The sequence below is a fragment of the Drosophila rhopaloa genome, unplaced genomic scaffold, assembly GCF_018152115.1.
Source record: "Drosophila rhopaloa isolate 14029-0021.01 unplaced genomic scaffold, ASM1815211v1 contig_163, whole genome shotgun sequence".
NCBI classification, from domain to species: Eukaryota; Metazoa; Arthropoda; class Insecta; order Diptera; family Drosophilidae; genus Drosophila; species Drosophila rhopaloa.
In genome coordinates, this window is record NW_025335043.1 from 5,989,853 (window position 1) to 6,010,379 (window position 20,527).

Genomic DNA, 20,527 nt, shown 5'->3' on the forward strand with positions numbered 1-20,527 from the left:
ACTCCTTTGGGTTTTGCTTGCTTTTTTGCTTGTGGCCTGTTGGCTTTTGGCTGCGTCTCGGGAGTCGAGTAATTGACAAACAATTACCTTTAACGCAGCATTGTTCCCCGGGACTCTTTGATCCATCGGCATTCGTTCGGCATTCTGGCTTTCAAGTTGCGAAAGGAGGCAAACACCTCAATTTTGGTAGCCGCATCCCCCTACGAAACTGCTTTGCCTATGTGGGGGGGGTTTTGGAGCTCAAGGAATCGGGCACTGGGCACTGGGCATTGGACATTGAGCATCGGAAATCGGTAACCAGCACCCGCACCCACCAACACCTGCCTTCGCAAACGGGCGACTGTAAACTGGGCACTGAAACGGAGATCTCAGCCAGAGCGAGGGACCATAATAATAAATATTTCATGAAGCTGTCAGCAACAAATAATCTAAAAACTGCACCGCACTGACCAAAAGCCACAAAAGAAGCCGCCAACGATGGACCACGGCCCAAAGTCAAGCTCAAAGCCAAAACCCAACCCAAACATAGTATAAACAGCACTCGGAAAAAATGTATATTAAGATTAAGCCAGTATAATAATATTATTAACCAAATTACTACCAAAAAACAACTAAATAAATTTCAGGAACTATATAATAATTTTAGTTTTGGAATAATAAAAATAAAAGTTGGTTTATCCTTTTCAATATGTTTAAAATACAAAGAAATTTGTGTTTACTTCTAAATATAAAATTTGGCATGTTTAATACTTAATCATTATTTAATTACAAAAATAAAACAATGATTTAATAATAAAATAAGATAAGTCCCCAAATTCCACCATCCATGTGTTTATAATATTTTTAATTTATTCCATTTTTCTCTCAGTGAGCCCATCAAAATCAAACTTGAGTTGAGAAGACCAGTCGGAGCTATTTGCGGCCTCACAATGAACACTCGTCGGCTCTTGTGGGTGTTATTTCCCCCTCTTCAAAGAAGTTTTGTGGGGGGAGGTGGGTGATGAAGGCTACCGACTGGAATGCGGAATACACACATAAACATAGGCATTAACTAATATATTGCGAGAGCAGTGCATTTATTAAACATAAATTCGTGGCTATATTGACATTGTTTACTGCTCACCTCTTTTGCGCATCAGAAATGGAGTCAAATTTAAAGAATTCCCAAGAGTTCAGAGAGGAGATCAGAGAAGGAAAGTCTTAGATTTTGTCTATTGTAATGAGTCGAGGGACATGATAATGTCAATAAGCTAGGTAAATAAATGTCAATGTCATTGCTAAAATGGTACTCAATGGAAATAACTTTAATCATCTGAAAGTACTAGCAAATATTATAGATGGCATATTTTCCACATATGTTAAAGATGTAATTTTTCATCAATGTTATTACATGCTAAAATATTTAATAAATAAATATTGACAATATTTTCTATATTATTTTGGTGTCAGATCTTAAACTGTATCATTTATCCAAGACATTAGTAAATGAAAGTGTTAAGTTAACGGTGCGTATACTTAATATCCCAAGCAATAAATTCATTCATTTAGGACAAATTTTAAATAATTATAATACTAAAACTTAATACATTTTAGGAATGTAATATATGCCTCTGAAGTCATGGCTTTTAATAAGATTTCTTTAAAGTAAAGTAAATGTAGAATGATTTTATAAAACATCAATTGTAGATATTTCCAATCCAAATTGTGAAAACCTACAATAATTTACAAAAGGATCCCTTCAACCCACAAATTCCCAAGCCTCCGATCACAGTGAGCCCTCGCCGACAGTGATGGATGCACTGACTGCCAGCCAGTGCCCCCGCATCGACTGGCAGCCACCTTCATCCCATCACCGATCTAAACCGAACCGATTTGAGCCTGTTCCAGTGATCTGGAGCAGCCGTCGCCCGGCTCCATGCACCTGTCAATACATTTGACATAAACCGGTCGCCTCTGAGCTTACGCACTGTTGGGAGTTTTGAGTTGGGAGTCGGGAATCGGGAATGGGGAGTTGGGATTCAGGAGTTGGGGGCTTAACTGGGCAGCCGGAATGGGATTCGATCGGGAATGGGAATGGGGAATGCCTGGCGGACCTGTTGCCATCATCATCATCATCATCATCATCGCAGTAGTTGTGGTCGTCATCATTTGATGCGTCAAACATGCGCTCAAACGCCTCGATAGCGACAGCGACTGCAACTGCAGCAGCCACCGCATCAGCCACTGCAACTGCAACTGCGACGCGTTGGCGACTGCAGAAAATTTTTATTATTATTATGACCATTTTAGCTACCAAGCAATGCGTGGAGCAGGCGGCCAAGTGGGCCGATAAGTCCACTCAAAAAAAATGGAGTAAAAAGTAACTAGAAAAGAATCTTCCTCTTTTGTTCTAAATACTTAGTTAAAGTAAAGAAAATAATCTCCCCCTTTCATTTCTATGTACTTTTTAATAGAATTTTTAGAAAATTTAATACAAATTTCATATAAATAGTTTAAAAAGATAGATTATTTATGAGAAATATGCGAAAGTAACAATATTGTACATATATTTTTTATATTGATGTTTATTATATTTTCGATAACAACATAAAATCTTATAATTTATTTATTTTTTCACTTAAAGCGGAAAGTTTAACCCAGTTTTTTATATACTTCAGCTTACAGTGTAAATATAAATAAATATATACTACTACTACTATTACTACTAACTAATATAAAGAATACAGCTAAGACCAACCTCTAATCGTAATAAAATCTATGTTAAACATCCTTGCAATTTACGAAATTTCTGTTTAAACCAAATAATAATAATAACAAAATTCTTAAGACAATAATTTCAATGTCTGACTAAAGAACACAATTTCGATTAACTTTATTTTATTATTTATTAACAGCAATTTAATTATTTAATAAAAGCTTATAAGCTACATTATTTTTTTGCTATATTTTAATAATATTGGTAATAATTTTATAGTAATTTGACTATTTAACCCATTCCTTTTTCGCCCAGTGCAGCTGCAATGTCTGAGATGCGTCTGCGCCGGCGCAGCAGTCGGCCAATAAATTGTGACGCTAATGTAAAGTGTGGCAAGCCATTAGTAGAACGAACGGCAGCTCAGTCAGGATCGGGTTGTTGAACCCCCGGGACAGCTGACGGGTCTGGATTCTGGAAGCGGGATCTTGGGATGGAGCTATCTGTGTGGGAAGAGAGGAGAGATCTGGGAACTGGCAGCCCCAACGGCCACGCCCTGAATCGACTGCCTCTGTACCTGCCCACTAAGTTGGCATTTTTATGGCATCCGCCGCGAAAAGATTTCACTTCCAGCGGAAAACGGAAGCGGCCAGTTGGGTTGCGCTGGACGGATCGGGTTGGGGCCAATTCAAATCAACTCCCCAGCGGAGACAACTTCCTCAATGATGGATATATAGTTAGGCATACCCTAGCAAGGGTATGATGTATACATAAAGCCATTTGTCATTCATCAAATTTGTAAATATTTGAAATTATATGAAATTATTTCACATATATTTAAATAGCGTTGTTTAATTTGCCATTTTGGTAAACAGTTTAAACATAACTATTTTCTGGTTGGACTATGATAATTTAATATATGTAATTTCTAACCAGTAATATAATAAAACGAAAAGTACGAACTTTTGAGGTAATACAAAATTAAGCCGAGTTGTTTAAATTTCTGATTAAACTAAATGTTAAATTAATGCTTGAACCTAATGGTGATCTTTAAGGTTTGAATGGTTAAAAGAATACTTATAAATTCAAAAGAATATTCACTATTTAATTATAATTAAAAATAACAATGTTAAATCTAAGAGTATTTAAAAATTCGTCAACAAAGGAGAGTTTTCCTTTCTGGTTTTTTTTTGTAGGCGAGTTGGACTCTCGTTTGTGGTTTCGATTTAATAGATTAATTAGAGGCCACACCGGACCAGCGGCCGCCCAGTGATCAAGCAAAAGTAGTTGTCGCCGTCGGACTTCCGTCAAAGAGAAAAAAGCAAGCAATTGTCACAGCAGCAACAGCAATTTTATCACGTTAAAGTTTATAAAGTGCAGAAATCGCAGAGGTCTTCGCCTTTTTGCGGTGGCTGTCCAAATTTTTTTGCTCCCGACCTCGACTTTAACCTCATCCTCAGATGCAGAAAACCACAAGGCACTTGATGCCAAGCGATGGCGGCGCTGGTGGCGATGCCGCATTTCACTTGGAGGAGGAAAAGCTGCAGGAAAAGCGGGTGGGAAGGCCAGAGAGGAGCGGGGGGGAGGACACAACGAGGACAGAACGTGGTTAGCAAATTTATTATGTAAACGGAAATACGGCATATCCTTGCCCAGGCAATGTCGGCGCCGCAGCAATAGAAATAGTTTCCAGCCCGCTGGCAAAAAAGCAGGACAAAGGACTCCCGAATCGCAAGTGATGCCATAGGGTTATTTAAAAAAAAATGTAAAAACTGAAATTGGATTACAAAATTATATAAATTAATAAACTGGCACCTGTATATTACGAGTGACTATCAAAATAAAAAAATGGAAGACTTCATTTTAGTATCCATGATTTAAATACTATTTTCTTTTTACTTAATTATAAATTTATAAATTCTTTATAAAATAAAATACATTTTTTTAAAGGTTTAAGTTATTGAGTTATTGATAATATCAAATCGAATCAATAAAAAAACTTAAAACTCGGTAGAAAAATAGGAATTATAATATTTGAAAAATCAAGTAAGATAAGTGTATATATTTAAAATTCTTCTAAGTTTAAGATTTCCTTGTAACTGGTAAGTGCGAGATCGCAATTTGTAAAATCATTTTAGGTAGAACCAGGTAGAATATGACATTAATTTTTGTATTTTTATAATGTTAATATAGGAATGTATTTTACGTAAGGCTATTTAAGCATCACTGAATGGAAGAAGCCAAAGGAGCCTGCTCGTAAATCGCATAAATTGTATAATTCTGGGCACTCCATTGCTGTTGTTCTTGTTGAATGTTTGTTGTTTTGTTGTTTTGTTGTGTTGTCTGTTTGGTGCATTTTGTTGCCAAATTGCGTTTGTAGGTGACTCCATGTCCTTTATCTCCGCCCATCTCCTCCGGAGTTCAAATGAAACAATATGCTGCCAAGGAAAAGGGGGCGGCCAAAGTTGCCCAGCCCGATGACAGGGGCGTGGCATTAGTGGGATTAGTGAATTAACGACAGATTGCGACACCTGCGCCAGGAGTCAGCAAGTTTGGAAAGTCCCTTCGGATTGAATCCCATTTGCCGGCTCAATTAACAGTAACTTAAGGGAATCGGGTTCATTTAAATTCATGAAGTTTCCTTGCCACGTGGTCAGGAGTTTTCCCTGGAAAAAGGGGAAAAAATGGGAGAAGAAAAAAGGCACAAACGACAATGACAGTAGACAGGACGAACGAGCGTTGACCACAACAGCCGCAGGACAAGGTTCAACAAAAAAGAATTAGAGAGTCAGGAAAAGGAAAACAATTTTATGGAGGAGAAGCACGAAAAAATAGTGAACTGGCAAAACAAAAAATAAATGAAGGCAGGATGAAAATAAGTGCAATTTGATTTGGTCTATGGATTTTGGAGCTAGATTTAGAAGAAGCTTCATTTGCACAAAAAGTGTCCGTTCGTTTTAAGGTACCCATAACCAAAATGAAACTAATATATTTTTCAAAAGGAGAATTTCGTAGGGCTAATAACAATTTCATATAAAATCCTTTTTTTATTCGTAAGCCTTCAATATCAGTGTACGACATTGGCCTTTTACTCTGGACTAATTCATATTTTAAAGCTTTTTTTTTACAAATCCTTTTGTAAGTCACTTGAATATCAAACATATTTTAGACTTATTAAATAGCTGACATCCTTTCACAACATAAACATAAACAAATGCTATAAAAAAGGATCAAGCAAACAATTCAAAAATCAAGTAAATTTTACAATTTTCATATTTCTTAACTTAACTTAGAAATCACTCAATAAATTAAAATTTTTAAATACTCCTGAAAGCCAGAAAATATAAATAAATACTGTTTTAACTTAAAAGCTTTAAACATTAAATGATGATGTTTCAACTTAATTAAAAGACATTCCCTAGGGAACTCGTTCAGTTTTATGGGTCCAACTTAAATAAATGTTTCCTTATTGGATAATATATTTACGGAATTCTTGTTTAGCTTAGCTTTATTTTATTTTATATCACCTCTGTGCAATCCCAACGTTTACGTGATATTTCCTAGTGGAATTTCTCTTCCTTAAAATCGTAATTTTTATTCCCATCTCAATTTGGGGTTCCCTGCTCCATTACCATCTCCTCCTGTCCACATTTGATTTCATTGCTCTCTATCTGGTTGAGGTCACACGGACGCATCAAATAGGCAAAGTTTTTTGGTAGCCAGAACGACGCCTCTTGCCAAATTTATGACATTGAATTTATGTGCAGCAAGGCGTGCCGCCTCTCCATCCGAAAAGTGGGCGGGGCGGGAAAAGCGGAAAAGGACACCGATCGATTTGGCAGAATTAACAACTAAACAAGTGTCGCACAATTCAGAGAATGAAAAAGATGCCCAAGAAGCCCATGAAAAAAGCGCGTTAAACTGCTTAACACTTCTGCATGGTCACCCAAAAGAAAATGGAAATGAAAATGGAAACTGTTGCCATAACTCATACGACGAGCGGCCGGGGAAAATTGTCTAAGAAAAGCCAAAAAAGGAAATGGCAAATGCATTAAGAAATAAGCAATTTGCTTCTGCAGCAAGCAGCAAAAAGAGTCAGGAGATCGGAAAAGAAGCCAATCGGGGGAGGAGTTTTCCCCGAAAATGGTTAAGGCGAGCCAAGGACACCAAGGACTTCCCTTCTTCCAAAACCTGCACACTAAGTAGTTGCATTAAAAGCTTACAACAAAACCTGCGACAGCAACAGACAACAGGACAAGAAACAAATTCTGTGTAACTCGCTGTGCCTCGGCCATAAAGTCGCCCCCCTTCGAACTCCTTCTCCTTTTCGGAGTATCCTGCGATGCCTTTTCCTGGCAGCGACTCAAAAATGTGCGACCCTTGAGGCGGCGTTGGGGTTTCCAGCTTGTAAATCATACGGATTTGTATGCAGAATTTAAATGCTTAAATAGACCTTAGGGTTAAGATCTGTAGCTTTAAGGTTAGTTGTGTTACTTTGAAATTCGAAATTAAAAGTTCTAACAATAAAAACATAAATTTAAAAAAAGTTTAACAAGTTAAAATAACTTTATTTAAGACACAGGATAAAAAAGAAAAAGGTAAGCAGTTTTCTAAACGAATTTTTTTGTTTTAATAACAACCATCTTAGTTACTGATTCTAAAGATAAACTCTTATTTCAGTTTGAATTTCAATTCCAATGTTACACCTGTGTTATATAATTTTAAAAAAACCAACGATTCACATTATAATACTTAATATAATAATACAATAGTTTCTTTTTCCATCTTTTCTAAATTCAAAGACTTTCAAAATTAACGTATTATATAGCGCCGCCCAGCGTCTTTTAAATGAACTCAAAGATGAAGTCTTTAAAACATTCGGTAGAGGGCTATGTGTGCTATTACGGTCAAACTTAGAGGTGGGAAAATACATCTGCGGTATATTTTGAAAATTTTTGTTTGTGACAAAAAACATAATTTTTATTTTTCGGAACTATTTAATTATTGAACTTGAATCAAACAGTCTACGAAAGGAAAATCATTATACAATAATGACATGAAACAATATGCGGTACCAGCATTAGAAATGCGTTAAAAATATACTCCCTTTTTTACGATATTAGACAATTTTTGTGGAGCAGCTGGCAAACAGCTGACTTAAATTTAAAGAATACCCTAGATGCAGTATTGGTATATTTTTTAAATAAAAATGGTAACAAAGTACATTTTTGACAGCCGGATGGTATTCTTTTCCGCGGTCACACTGACAAGCGTGAAATTAAAGCCAATTTATTTCGACGGGTAAATAATTATAAAAGCGGTCAACCACCCACCCACCAAAAAGGCCGCGCGGCTTCGTTCGCGACGTATCGGTGAAAAGCACGCGTTTTCCGCTTTTCCAGCAGCCGTGTGCTACTTCGTACATTTTAAGCAGCCGGAAAAACAGACGCGCATATTGTGGGAGGCAATGGAAAGCGAAAACAAAACCGCATGTGTGACGCTGGGATAACGGCGAAAAAGGCGAAAGAGGAGCTGTGAAATAGCGAAAAACCTAAGCTGAGATCTAAAATCGGATCTGCAGTTTGAGGACAAAGAGAGAGTCGAGGAAAAAGCTACTCACAAACACACACCCATACGCGTCACACACTCTCCCGTGTAAAACCAATACAACAACAACATGCAATCTTTGCAAAGTAGTTAAATAATTCTGCCCTGTCTGCGCTTTATTTCCTTCTTCATTTCGGTTCTTCTCGTTTTATTTTTTTGGATTTCAACAAGTTTCTGTTTCTCGCTTTTCCCTTACACACTCACACCTCCACAAACACAATCGCACAGTTCTTTTTTCGTTACTACTTCAAAACAACAAAAACACACGGCACACGAACACTAAACACCTATACCAACACAACGTCTCGTGTGACGTGCGAGCGCAGAAATTGTCGTCTTTAGATTTTGTTTGTGCACTTTTCGCCATTTCCCTTTGTGTTCCGTTGTGTTCGGAAAAGAGGGGGGAGGAAGAAAGAAGGAGACGAAAAGAGGGAGAGACCGAGAAGCACCTGCGAAAAAGCGGCACGAGATCAGAAAGCAGAAAATCGCAAGAAGCAAAAGCGACCGGCTCCCCACTTACACACACACACAATCAACACTTGTTGCAGCGGAAGAGGAGAAGGGCGACAGAGAGCGATAAAAAGGGGAGACAAAGGAGAAAGAGGAGGAGAACAAGTGCCTAATAAGACAACAACACAACGCGCATCTGCTATCAGCGAATACCACTGCAAACGTAAGCATACGGATAAAGAATAGGGTGTAATAGCCTACATAATAACGCCTAGATATTACCCTACAAAATAGTAAATCGACCCAATAGACTAGATCGATTTAAGAACTTCCATATACTATAGAGTCTGTGAGTAGGGAATTTGGAATAATAAACTTGGATAAAACCCAATCGAGTGGGGAATCTGAAATAATAAACCTTTTTACCACCCCTTGCACTATAATAATTTGTACAATTCTGGATCAACTTTAATATCAATTACTAGGCATTTACAGTAGCAAATTACTACGTTTCCTTTCTGTCAATAATTAAAATAATAATCATAAGCTTTATTAAATATCGCTAATTGAACAAATTATAAGATTCCCGTATATCAAGAAAATATAACATTCAGTACTAACTCTAGCTTTCATACTGGATTACCTTGTAAATATTTGGAGTAATCACCTGTTATAAGATTGTCGGTGGGAGGTATTGGTTTGCACCTACTTCTAATAAACTTGTCTGTATCTTCTGTAATGGACCTTTAAAGTAAATGTGTAATACGTTATTTAAAGTGACAGTACTTACTTTTAATTTTTCTAAAAAACTACTTTATGAGGACTCCTTAATAAAAATCGATTTTCTATAGAAGAATTTTGATCGATCATCTATTATATTAATCACCAACTGATATTCTTGCCCAATTACCCCTCCACCTTATTAGTCGTAAAGGGCAATGCCATAAAATAGTCCATATACCATTCATGAGGAACACAATCGGCAAACGAGTGCGGCACGCTATCCGCTGATAAGTGATAAGTCGGACGGACAGGCAGTGCAATTTACCGATGGCCCGACAATCTCGCATCTGATAAGACCGGAATCACGATTTTCATGTGCCGCACATTCAAATTAAAGGCGTCAAGCTATAAAATGATATATGGAGAGCTTTAGCACTTATCAGCGATTGTTATTTTTGAACGTGCACATAAGGGGGTAAAATATAGAGGGGATCAACCAGCTTTGCCTAAGATTCACAAGTACAATGCTTTTAATTTAACTCTTTATATTTTGCAGATGGTCAAGGAGAAGCCCAACTCGACTCGTATTTACGACAAGGATGGATTCAGGCGACGCGCTGCCTGTATCTGCGTGAAATCGGAGAATGAAGCGGAGGTGAGAGGAAAACTAAAACTAAGTTTATCAAGATTGATACAAAAACTGTAGTGATTTAAAAACAATGTTTAAAGTGTTGTGGTATCTCTAGACAATTCTATAGAGATCATTTAAAAGTCTTTTATAATTTCGCAATTTTAGGAAATTGAATAAAATTTCCTAAGATAATTACTAACAATCAATTCTTACTTGTATTTAGGTGCTCTTGGTGACCTCCTCTCGTCGTCCGGAGCTGTGGATCGTTCCAGGAGGTGGTGTAGAGCCCGAAGAGGAGCCCTCGGTGACTGCCATGCGCGAAGTACTCGAGGAGGCCGGCGTAGTTGGCGATCTGGGTCGTTGTCTGGGTGTTTTCGAAGTTGGTTTTAGGGAAAACTTATAAAAGAAGATACTGATTTTACACCTACATTCCAGAACAATGACCACATGCATCGCACCGAGGTATTCGTTATGAACGTGACTAAGGAGCTGGATGAGTGGGAGGACTCGCGTAGCATCGGCCGTAAGCGTCAGTGGTTCACCATCGATGACGCTCTATCGCAGCTGGCGCTGCACAAGCCGACGCAGCAGCACTATTTAATGCAGCTGCAGCACTCGAAGACGCTGGACAACACGAATCGCGTGGTCAACGCCACGCATCCGCCCAAGTTGACCAATGCCGCCACCCCAGCCGCATCGCCCACCACGGCATAAAGACAGTAGGATGCGGAACCCGGATTGCAAAAAGCAGAAGCCACACATGCACACCACACTTAACCCCGAGACTAACCCAACACTAACTCTAACCCCATACCCAAAGCCAAACACATTTTGACATTTTGGAAATTTACAAATAGACAGGCAGTCTTCTAGATTATGTTGATTAAGCGATACTTATGTTACCCCGCATCCCCCACATAGCCCCATTTGCGTTTAAGTTTAAGTCAAAGCGTTCATTTATGTCTTTAGTAATTGTATGAGAACTAAATTTATGTGTTTACTCCAGAGCGAGTGAAGAGAAGGTGAAGAAAACAAAAACGCTACTCGATCAATGCTAAGCGATAACTTACAAATTTCGAGATCTATAACACGACACAGAAGAAAACATAAAAAAAACATGTAATAATTTTTGAGCGAATAGCACTTTTTGCAAACACGAAACCGAAACTAAAACTAAATCTAGATAAACTAAAAAACAAAATCCAGAAGTAACGATATCTATTAGATTTTTCTACTCTTTTTTTATAATTTACTCAAAAGGCATCTTAATTGATTATAGTTACAAGCAAACCAATTGGATTCGGCTTTACCAAGCGCAAAAGGATATCTTGATTAACTATGCTAAGCGGCCTAAACAATAAAAAGAAACCTATTTAAGCGATGACTAACGAAACGATTTCGTTTTGAATCTACCACAGTCGAGGATCATTTTTCAAAATAACTCTAGACTCCGGACTTTTGACGGACGAACAGCAGACGGATAAGGAATCATTAAAAATCCTTAAAATAATTAACAACAGTTGCCTATGCAAGAAGATAGAACCCATTGCAGGGGGAATATAAAGATAAACGTTAACTTATTGTAAAAACAAAATGCGAGAAATTAGAGAAGCCAGCAAACAACATATTATGAACTAATTCAACTACTAAGATATGTGCACGTTGTACTTTTCAGAAACAAAAAAAAAATAACAATAATTACGATTATAATATTAACACAGCTAAGGGAGGAGCATGTTTTCAATGTGATTTAAGAGATACAAGATACACACGAGTTGATGAACAATTTTATGTGACATTTTTTCGATGATTTTTTGGCACTTCAAAAGCGCGCAACAAACGAAATTTTAATTCAAGCTCAATGGAAGCAAAGTCTGGCAGTTGAATCTATGATTTTCCAATCTATCAATTGTACTTTAGTTGCAAACTAAAGCCGACAAACGAACTTTTATCGGAACGCTAAATTATATCACAAATTGTTGCAATTAAACGATGATTTACAACCAATAAAGAAGAAAACAAACACAAAATAAGTGTTTTTTACTGGGTGGTTTGTACTCCTAATTTTAATATTTATATAGCTGAATTTTAAATCCGTGCAGAGAATAATAATTTTTAGTTTAAAAGCTATTTAGAGCAAAACTTGCAGGTAGAATATAAGTCGGAACGGGCTGGAGAGGCCTACTATATCATATAGCTGCCATAGGAACAATCAGAAAATTAAGGGAAATAAAATGATAACTTCGTTTCTTTACATATCCCATTTACTCCCAAATATAGTATGTGTATTGTGTGTGTTTTAGTTCTCTAAAAATCTGTATCTTCAACTCGGTTTTTATTTTTGAGTCGATTTTTCGTAATTTTAATGATGTTACCCCTTTCCAAATTTTCGAAAAGTAGGCTTTGCAGAAAACTGGCCTAAAACCTGCACCATAAGCCTATAACTTTTCTTACCGACATCACATTTCAAAGTGGCATACCTCAAAATGATTGTGGGTAAATTATGTAAAAAACTGTGTTTACAGTTTGTTTTGTATTTTGGGGTCGATTTTCCGTCATTTTAATGGTGTTACCCCTTTCCAAATTTTCGAAAAATAGGGTTTGCAGAGAACTGGCCTAAATCCTGCACCATAAGCCTATAACTTTTCTTACCGACATCCGATTTCAAAGTGGCATACCTCAAAATGATTGTGGCAAAATTCTCTAAAAAACTGTGTTTACAGTTTGTTTTGTATTTTGGGGTCGATTTTCCGTCATTTTAATGGTGTTACCCCTTTCCAAATTTTCGAAAAATAGGCTTTGCAGAAAACTTGCCAAAACCTGCACTTCTAAGCCCATAACTTTTCTTACCGACATCCGATTTCAAAGTGGCATACCTCAAAATGATTGTGGCAAAATTCTCTAAAAAACTGTGTTTACAGTTTGTTTTGTATTTTGGGGTCGATTTTCCGTCATTTTAATGGTGTTACCCCTTTGCAAATTTTCGAAAAATGGCTTTACAGAAAAGTGGCCTAAAACCTGCACTTCTAAGACCATAACTTTTCTTACCGACATCCGATTTCAAAGTGGCATACCTCAAAATGATTGTGGCAAAATTCTCTAAAAAACTGTGTTTACAGTTTGTTTTGTATTTTGGGGTCGATTTTCCGTCATTTTAATGGTGTTACCCCTTTGCAAATTTTCGAAAAATGGCTTTACAGAAAAGTGGCCTAAAACCTGCACTTCTAAGCCCATAACTTTTCTTACCGACATCCGATTTCAAAGTGGCATACCTCAAAATGATTGTGGGTAAATTCTCTAAAAAACTGTGTATACAGTTTGTTTTGTATTTTGGGGTCGATTTTCCGTCATTTTAATGGTGTTACCCCTTTCCAAATTTTCGAAAAATAGGCTTTGCAGAAAACTGGCCTAAAACCTGCTCTTCTAAGCCCATAACTTTTCTTACCGACATCCGATTTCAAAGTGGCATACCTCAAAATGATTGTGGGTATATTCTCTAAAAAACTGTGTTTATAGTTTGTTTTGTATTTTGGGGTCGATTTTCTGTCATTTTAATTCCAAATTTTCGAAAAATAGGCTTTGCAGAAAACTGGCCTAAAACCTGCACGTCTAAGCCCATAACTTTTCTTACAGACATCCGATTTCAATGTGGCATACTTCTCAATGATTGTGGTTTGATTCTCTAAAAATCTGTGTTAAATCTTTAAATGATAGGTTTTAACTTTGCTTGTTTTAAGTGATCTCTGAATGGTGTCTTCCAAAACCTTTTTTCACTGATTAAGTAAATTTTAACGCCCGTCATGGAATTGTTTACTTATATGTAGTTTATTTTGTATAACAAATTTGGCTATATTAAATCTAAATCTTATGTATATTGACTACTTCTTCAGCTGGATTCTCTTGAAGGGATGGGCTTCAATGTAGGCTAGAGCCTTGAGGATGTAATCTGGAATGGGAGGAGGCGTGGGCAGGTGGGCTCCGGTGGGACGATAGCCGTTCTCATCGGCGGTGTACTCCAGCTGGATGGGTGTTCCGTCGGGAGCATTATATTTCACGGATCCAGCCGCTTGAACTCCTCCCACTCCACTTTCCTGGGCATCGATGCCATTGGAGGTCCCAAACTCCCAGCTGTAGGTGCCATCCGGATTGATCTCATTCTGATACTTGGTGATCTCGGCCTGTGATTCATCTGCAGCTCGGGTGACGGCAACCAGGAACAGGGAAATGATTAGCGCCTTTGGTGGGAAAAGAAAACCTTGATTAGCTGTTCTATTAACGCTATTTTAGCATCGGACTTACGATCTTGAACATTTTGATGCTGTTTTTGCTGCAGTTGCTAATGATTACTGATCTCTAAGTTCGACGACAGATCGTTTTATACTCGCACCCGATCACTGACCTACACCTACAACTTTGCAAAGCAAATGCTCTTCGGCACTCCGAATTATTAATTTAATTCGCATATCTGAAAATATGAATTTGACCGAGTTTTACGAGCGTTCCTCGCTTAATAGCTCCGTTTGTTATCGTCTGTTGTTTGTTTTCACTACTAGTTAACGACCCAGGTGCTCTATAACCCCATCTGTTTGGGCACTCTACTTATCTGCGCCTTAGAAATCGCAGATCAACGATCGCGATTTACAGATGCTGCCAAACAATGCCTCTTTTCTTATCTAATCTTGACTTAAATTCATAATAAATATATAAATTGTAAGCCAAACTTGAAGATACACAAAATAATCTAGCGAATATTGTACACTCTTTTACATTTTCAATAATAAATAATTAAATCAAATTAAATCTTTTATAATAAAAGAATAGACTAACATTTCTAGAAAAAAAAAACTGTAATCTTTAAGATTTATTTAAGGTGTTTTTCTACTATAGCAAAACTTACTGTACCTAATTGTTCTTAAACTTAAAAATAACCAGTAAAATAAATAAAAAGACTACAAGTAATATTAAATAAAATATGATTAACTTGGGTAGAGTATGCCTGGAATAGACAAACCTATCCACTGGTCTAACCTATCCTATATATTCCGATGTAAAGAGTATATGGAGGCGCCAAGAGGCGATTTGGACTGTCACTCGATTAGCGGCTTTTGTTGTTAATGAGATGCAAATGCGAATATGAATGCGGGCAAATGCCGACAGCGCAGTCAGCGCTTGAATCTGAGTCGAACTTGAAAATTGAACAAAACGTCGAGTGTCATCGTAAATTTATACCAGCTTCTGCTGATTTTAGATAGTTTGCATTTCATTTAGTTTTCAAATTGTAAATATTTGTATGCCATCCGAAAAGTATACTCTTGAATAGTGCTAAATCTAATTTTGTTTGCATATTTGTGTTGTTTGTTTAGGGACTTTTTTTTATAAATATAATTTTATAATATACCTTGAATACCTTCATAAACGAACTACAAAAATGGCAATTCGAGCCAAAGCCAGAACGAAATGTATTAAAGGTTAACAAACTTGTATCAAAAAGTATCAAATTCGAATATTCTTTTTTTAATGCCAATCAATCAATCAATGTAGAGATTTTTAGTGGTGTGCCACTTTTGGGTCTCATTTTTTTCAGGTTTTTGGAAATATAAAAATTGGACAACAAAATAGGCCTTATAATGCAGACTAAACTTTTTCCAAAAATAAAGTTGAACTTCTGAATACGAAAATTACACTCCTTTTCCTAAACATTTTTTTTAAGTGTAATTGACCTTTGTTATTTGTTTTTGGACTTTTTTTGTTACTGAAAAAACATTTCCCAAAAATTGGCATTAAAATTCTTTAAATGTTGTAAGCCAGAACTTAGTGAAAAATAAAATTTGTATAAAATTTTCTTGAAATCTACATCTTTTTTTTAAATCCACAATTATATTTTTACAAATTGTTATAAGCATTTATAGATTATCACATCAGACTTGCGAAACTGCTTAACCGTAGATTGTTCTCCTCGTGCCTATCCTGCCGTCCTGGATCACGGTTTGAGGACGGGTGCGGATGTACTCCAGACTCCTCAGGATGGCAGCTGGGATCGGGGGAGGAGTGGGCAGGAGGGCTCCCTGGGGCTGGTAGCCGTTCTCATCGGCCACGTACGAGATCTGGACGAGCTCTCCCTCCGGCGAGTAATACGAGTAGCCTCCTGTGGCGTGGTTTCCTCCGATTCCGGACTCCTGGGCGGCGATTCCGTTGCTGGTCTCGTAGGCATAGTTGTAGTTGCCCTCGGGTGTGATATCAGCATCACTCTTAGTGATGTAGGCACCAGCATCCTGGTTGTAGGTGGCAGCGGCGTAGGCGCAGGCCAAGAAGGCGGAGGCAACAAGCATCTATAAAAAGAATGATATCAAGAATAAGTTAAAAATTAGATATTAGAAATTTGCGGTAAAAATGGTCTAAACGTTATATTTTTATAGCAATTGTAAATAAAAAATAAAAGTTCTTAAGTTCCGTAAAAATATTTAAAATATGTAATCGATTTGGTAGATTTTAAAAATATCTAAAAATTTGTTAAAGGAGTTAAAACTTGATGTTTAATCCAAAATTAAAAGAAACATATATAACATATTAAAAGATATGTTTTATATTTCTCTTAGCACAAAAGTAAAAGAGTATGAAAAATTCAGATTTAAATATTTTTGTATATGGCACTTATATTCCTTTTGTTTTTGATGTTTTAAGTTATCTCTTGAATTTTGAAAATTTATTAAATCTTTTCACTTGTTATATCCTGAGTATCCTTGTTGGTTTTGTTTGATGATATACTTACGTAGCGGAACATCTTAGCTGATTTGGAGGAGTGCGTGTGTCTGAGACTAAGAGACGACTCTGAATGATGATTCTGTGGCAAATAGCTTTGGTTTATATAGGAATTGTTAGTGCGAAACCCGATCCACCCAAACAACTTTTACGGCCGCAAGAAACTCTTCTGATTAACAATGGCCAAGACGAATTTGGCCAAACTAGTGCGCCGTGAGCGGCTTAAAAGGTAAAGAGCCACGCACAGACTCAAACTTCCACTCTTATATTTTACGTCATTCAAGCTCGTACAAAAAACTATGATTGGTTAGTTGACGTCAAATTGATTTAAATTTATTCATATTTTTCTAAGCTCCCATTTAATTATTATCTTAAGGAGTGGTATTTAAAAAAAATTTTCGATCATTACAATTAATCATTCTTTACAAGCGTTTGGTTAATTTAAAGAACTGAGATTTTTTCGTTTGCACAGGCAGTCTAGATCGACTTTCGTTCAAAGGCTTTATCCATCCACATTTTTAATTTATGCAATGCCACATTTATAACTGTTGAGGACGTTTACATAGTAAGAAACATAGATTAGACAAAATTTTACAACTTAGTAAGGAAATTAGTAGGCAAATCAGCCAATCCGAATTAACAATGTCCATTCCTTTCTAGGAAAGCTTTTCTTTCAGTTTTAATCCTATTTGGACTTATCCTATTGCCAATTGCAGGTAGTATAAATGTTAGAAGACAGAAAACTTTCATTGGCTTTCAGAAATACGGTTTTAGTATGGACGACTATATCGTATATGTTTTACGACATAAAAAGTACTAAATTTACAAACTATATCAGATAGCTGCCTTTGGAACGATCAAAAAATTTATAAAAAATAAACAAAACTTTATTACTATTATACATAAATGAAGATTAATATTCGTTAGTCACAATATAGTCCTTCTGAAGAATAATTCATTCTTACAACTGCGAGGGTGTATAAACTTAGCTTCTTTTCTTATTTTGTTATATTGTTTAATAACTTAGCGTCTCCAAATAATGAATCTATAATTTAACATGTTAATATTCATTAGAATTGGTTTCCCTTAACAAGCCAATAGTCTGTTTAAGTTTTATTCACATCTTTATTTATTTCAACTCCACAATAACATTTTTACAAACTCTAATAAAGCTTTTAACAGGTTTTCACATAAGTCTTGCGAAACTGCTTAACCGCGGAATTTCTGCTGTTGCTCCACGTATTGGGGGTGGGTGCGGATGTACTCCAGGCTCTTTAGGATGGCAGCTGGGATCGGGGGAGGAGTGGGCAGGAGGGCTCCCTGGGGCTGGTAGCCGTTCTCATCGGCCACGTACGCGATCTGGACGAGCTCTCCCTCCGGCGAGTACCACGAGAAACCTCCGTTGGCTTGGTATCCTCCGAGTCCGGACTCCTGGGCAGCGATTCCGTTGCTGGTCTCGTAGGCATAGTTGTAGTGACCGTCGGGTTGGATATCGGCACCACTCTTGGTAATGTAGGCACCAGCTTCCTGGTTGTAGGAGGCAGCGGCGTAGGCGCAGGCCAAGAAGGCGGAGGCAACAAGCATCTATAAAAAGAATGATATCAAGAATAAGTTAAAGATATTTGGGGTAAAAAATCGTTATTATGCTTTTTCATTTCCAATCGTTATATTTTTGTAACACTTTTAAATAATGTTCGTTCGTAAGTTGTGCGAAAATATTTAAAAAAAAAATATGAAATAAATTGGTAGAATTTGCAAGCATCTAAACAATAATGAAATCAATAATGAAATATATTTACATTTTAAAAAATATGTCTTATATTTCACAAGAGTAAAAGAGTATGAAAAATTTAGATTTTAATATTTTCGTAAATGACATTTATATTCCTTTTGATTTTGATGTTTTTAATTTATCTCCGGAATTTAGACTCTGATTTTAAAACTTTTCACTTGTTATATCCTGAGTATCCTTGTTGGTTTTGGATGTTGATATACTTACGTAGCGGAACATCTTAGCTGAATTGGAGGAGTGCGTGTGTCTGAGACTAAGAGACGACTCTGAATGATGACTCTGTTGCAGATAGCTTACGTTTTTATAGTAATTCTCAGTACTAAACCCGATCCACCCAAACAACTTTTACGGTCGACTGCAGGAAACTCATCTGAATAACAATGGCCAAGACAAAATTGGCCAAACTAAACTAGAGCGCCGTGAGCGGCTTAAAAGGTGAAGAGACACGCACAGACTCAAACTTCCTCTCTTAAATTTTACGTCATTGAAGCTCGTCCAAATAACTATGGTTGGTCAGTTGACGTCAAATTGATTTAAATTTATTCAAATTTTTCTAAGCTCCCATTTAATTGTTATATTATGGATTGGTTTTTTTTTTCTAAGCTGTCATTTAATTGCTATCTTAAGGATTGGTATTTTAAAAAATTTCACGATCATTACAATTAATAATATTTTACAAATGTTTTGTTTATATTTTTTATTTCGTTTATACAGACAGTCCAGATCGACGTTATTTTTTTTCTGCGACATATGAAATAAATTGATTATTCCATAAATGCGTGTTAAATAACATATCAAAAAAAGGAAAAGTCTGACTTAAAAAAAGTAACGCTTGCCATTGTCTTTCCTGGAGTGTTAATGTTGACTTTTTAACCATTTCCATTCCAAGAATTAAATTAATCTTGGGAAACTGAATCAAATGTACAGATGCGCTACAAATTATTAAACATCACTTTTACGTAATCTTATTCCTAGCTTTAAGATAAATTAAATATTTCATATTTTGCTTTTCAAGCTATAGTCGTTCGATCCGTCCCTTTCCGGCTTATATACTATTTGCGATAGGAAGACAAGTTTTTGGAAGTTTTCTCCATATAGCTCCAGAACTGAAAGACGGACGGATAGATTGGATAGATCGACTCTCCTGGTTATGCTAATCAAAAATATCCTTAATGCATTGCAAACTTTTGTCTGAAATTATAACTACCTTTGCGAGCGTATAAAAGGAACATATTTCAAATAGAAGCTTGAACAGAATCTTGACTAGGTCTTTAAAATCGAAAAATTAAACAAATTTAACGGAGATTCATTCCAGAGCTGCATTAAACCACATTATTATTATTATTTATGTACTGCCAAATTATTAACTGTGAATATGGTGAATGAGGTAGAAGGTTAATCAGCCGAGCCGAATTAGCAAAGTCCATCCGTTTCTAGGCAAACTTATCTTTCAGTTTTAGTTCTATTTGGATATAGCTTTCCTAAAAGGCTTTAGCCAATTGCCGGTATTTTTTAAAAATCAGAACGAGCTGAATCGGACAAATATATTATAGCTTTCATTGGATTTCAGAAATACTGTTTAAGTATGGACTACTATATCATATATGTTTTTGAAGTACTACATTAACCAACTATATTAGGGAAATCAAAAAATATACAAAACTTAATTATTTGTATACATAAATGAAGATTAATAGTCGTTGGTCACAATATAGTCGTTCGATAGGTTAATACATTGTTATAGCTGCAAGGGTGTATAAACTAAGCCTCTTTTCTTATTTTGATATATTGTTTATTGGCATTGCATCTCAAAATATTGAATCTGTAATTTAACATGTTAATATTCATTAGAATTGATTTCCCTTAACAAGCC

General features: G+C 36.4%; 4 protein-coding genes across 5 annotated transcripts; 1 reads left to right on the forward strand and 3 right to left on the reverse strand.

Annotated features, from left to right (window-relative positions):
* Positions 1-7,925: 7,925 nt before the first annotated feature.
* LOC108051418 (diphosphoinositol polyphosphate phosphohydrolase 1) lies at positions 7,926-12,133 on the forward strand. Its single transcript, XM_017133530.2, has 4 exons — positions 7,926-8,972; positions 10,029-10,127; positions 10,327-10,482; positions 10,539-12,133. Exons 2-4 carry the CDS (start codon positions 10,029-10,031, stop codon positions 10,815-10,817), a joined length of 534 nt encoding a protein of 177 aa, XP_016989019.1. The 5' UTR covers positions 7,926-8,972; the 3' UTR covers positions 10,818-12,133.
* Positions 12,134-13,909: 1,776 nt separating this feature from the next.
* LOC108051388 (endocuticle structural glycoprotein SgAbd-8) lies at positions 13,910-14,425 on the reverse strand. The gene is made up of 2 exons (XM_017133478.2): positions 14,403-14,425; positions 13,910-14,338 (listed from the first exon to the last, which is right to left on the reverse strand). Exons 1-2 carry the CDS (start codon positions 14,412-14,414, stop codon positions 13,982-13,984), a joined length of 369 nt encoding a protein of 122 aa, XP_016988967.1. The 5' UTR covers positions 14,415-14,425; the 3' UTR covers positions 13,910-13,981.
* A 1,516-nt stretch (positions 14,426-15,941) lies between these two features.
* LOC108051378 (pupal cuticle protein Edg-78E-like) lies at positions 15,942-18,902 on the reverse strand. 2 transcript variants are annotated; one of them, XM_044457822.1, is made up of 2 exons: positions 18,862-18,902; positions 15,942-16,432 (listed from the first exon to the last, which is right to left on the reverse strand). In XM_044457822.1, exons 1-2 carry the CDS (start codon positions 18,871-18,873, stop codon positions 16,040-16,042), a joined length of 405 nt encoding a protein of 134 aa, XP_044313757.1. In that variant the 5' UTR covers positions 18,874-18,902; the 3' UTR covers positions 15,942-16,039. The 2 variants fall into 2 exon arrangements, with proteins under 2 accessions (XP_044313757.1, XP_016988958.1); XM_017133469.2 differs by lacking the exon at positions 18,862-18,902 and adding an exon at positions 16,873-16,924.
* Positions 17,968-18,913, reverse strand: LOC108051379 (larval cuticle protein LCP-17). Its single transcript, XM_017133470.2, has 2 exons — positions 18,862-18,913; positions 17,968-18,446 (listed from the first exon to the last, which is right to left on the reverse strand). The coding sequence occupies exons 1-2, from the start codon at positions 18,871-18,873 to the stop codon at positions 18,072-18,074; spliced, it is 387 nt and encodes a 128-aa protein (XP_016988959.1). The 5' UTR covers positions 18,874-18,913; the 3' UTR covers positions 17,968-18,071.
* Between the last annotated feature and the right edge of the window lie 1,614 nt (positions 18,914-20,527).

Excerpts from the sequence above, each read along its gene's own strand:
- LOC108051418 (XM_017133530.2), top strand. The coding sequence starts at position 10,029 with ATGGTCAAGGAGAAGCCCAACTCGACTCGTATTTACGACAAGGATGGA. Across the intron at positions 10,128-10,326 it reads AATCGGAGAATGAAGCGGAG|GTGCTCTTGGTGACCTCCTC; the intron begins GTGAGAGGAAAA and ends ACTTGTATTTAG. Across the intron at positions 10,483-10,538 it reads GTTGTCTGGGTGTTTTCGAA|AACAATGACCACATGCATCG; the intron begins GTTGGTTTTAGG and ends CCTACATTCCAG.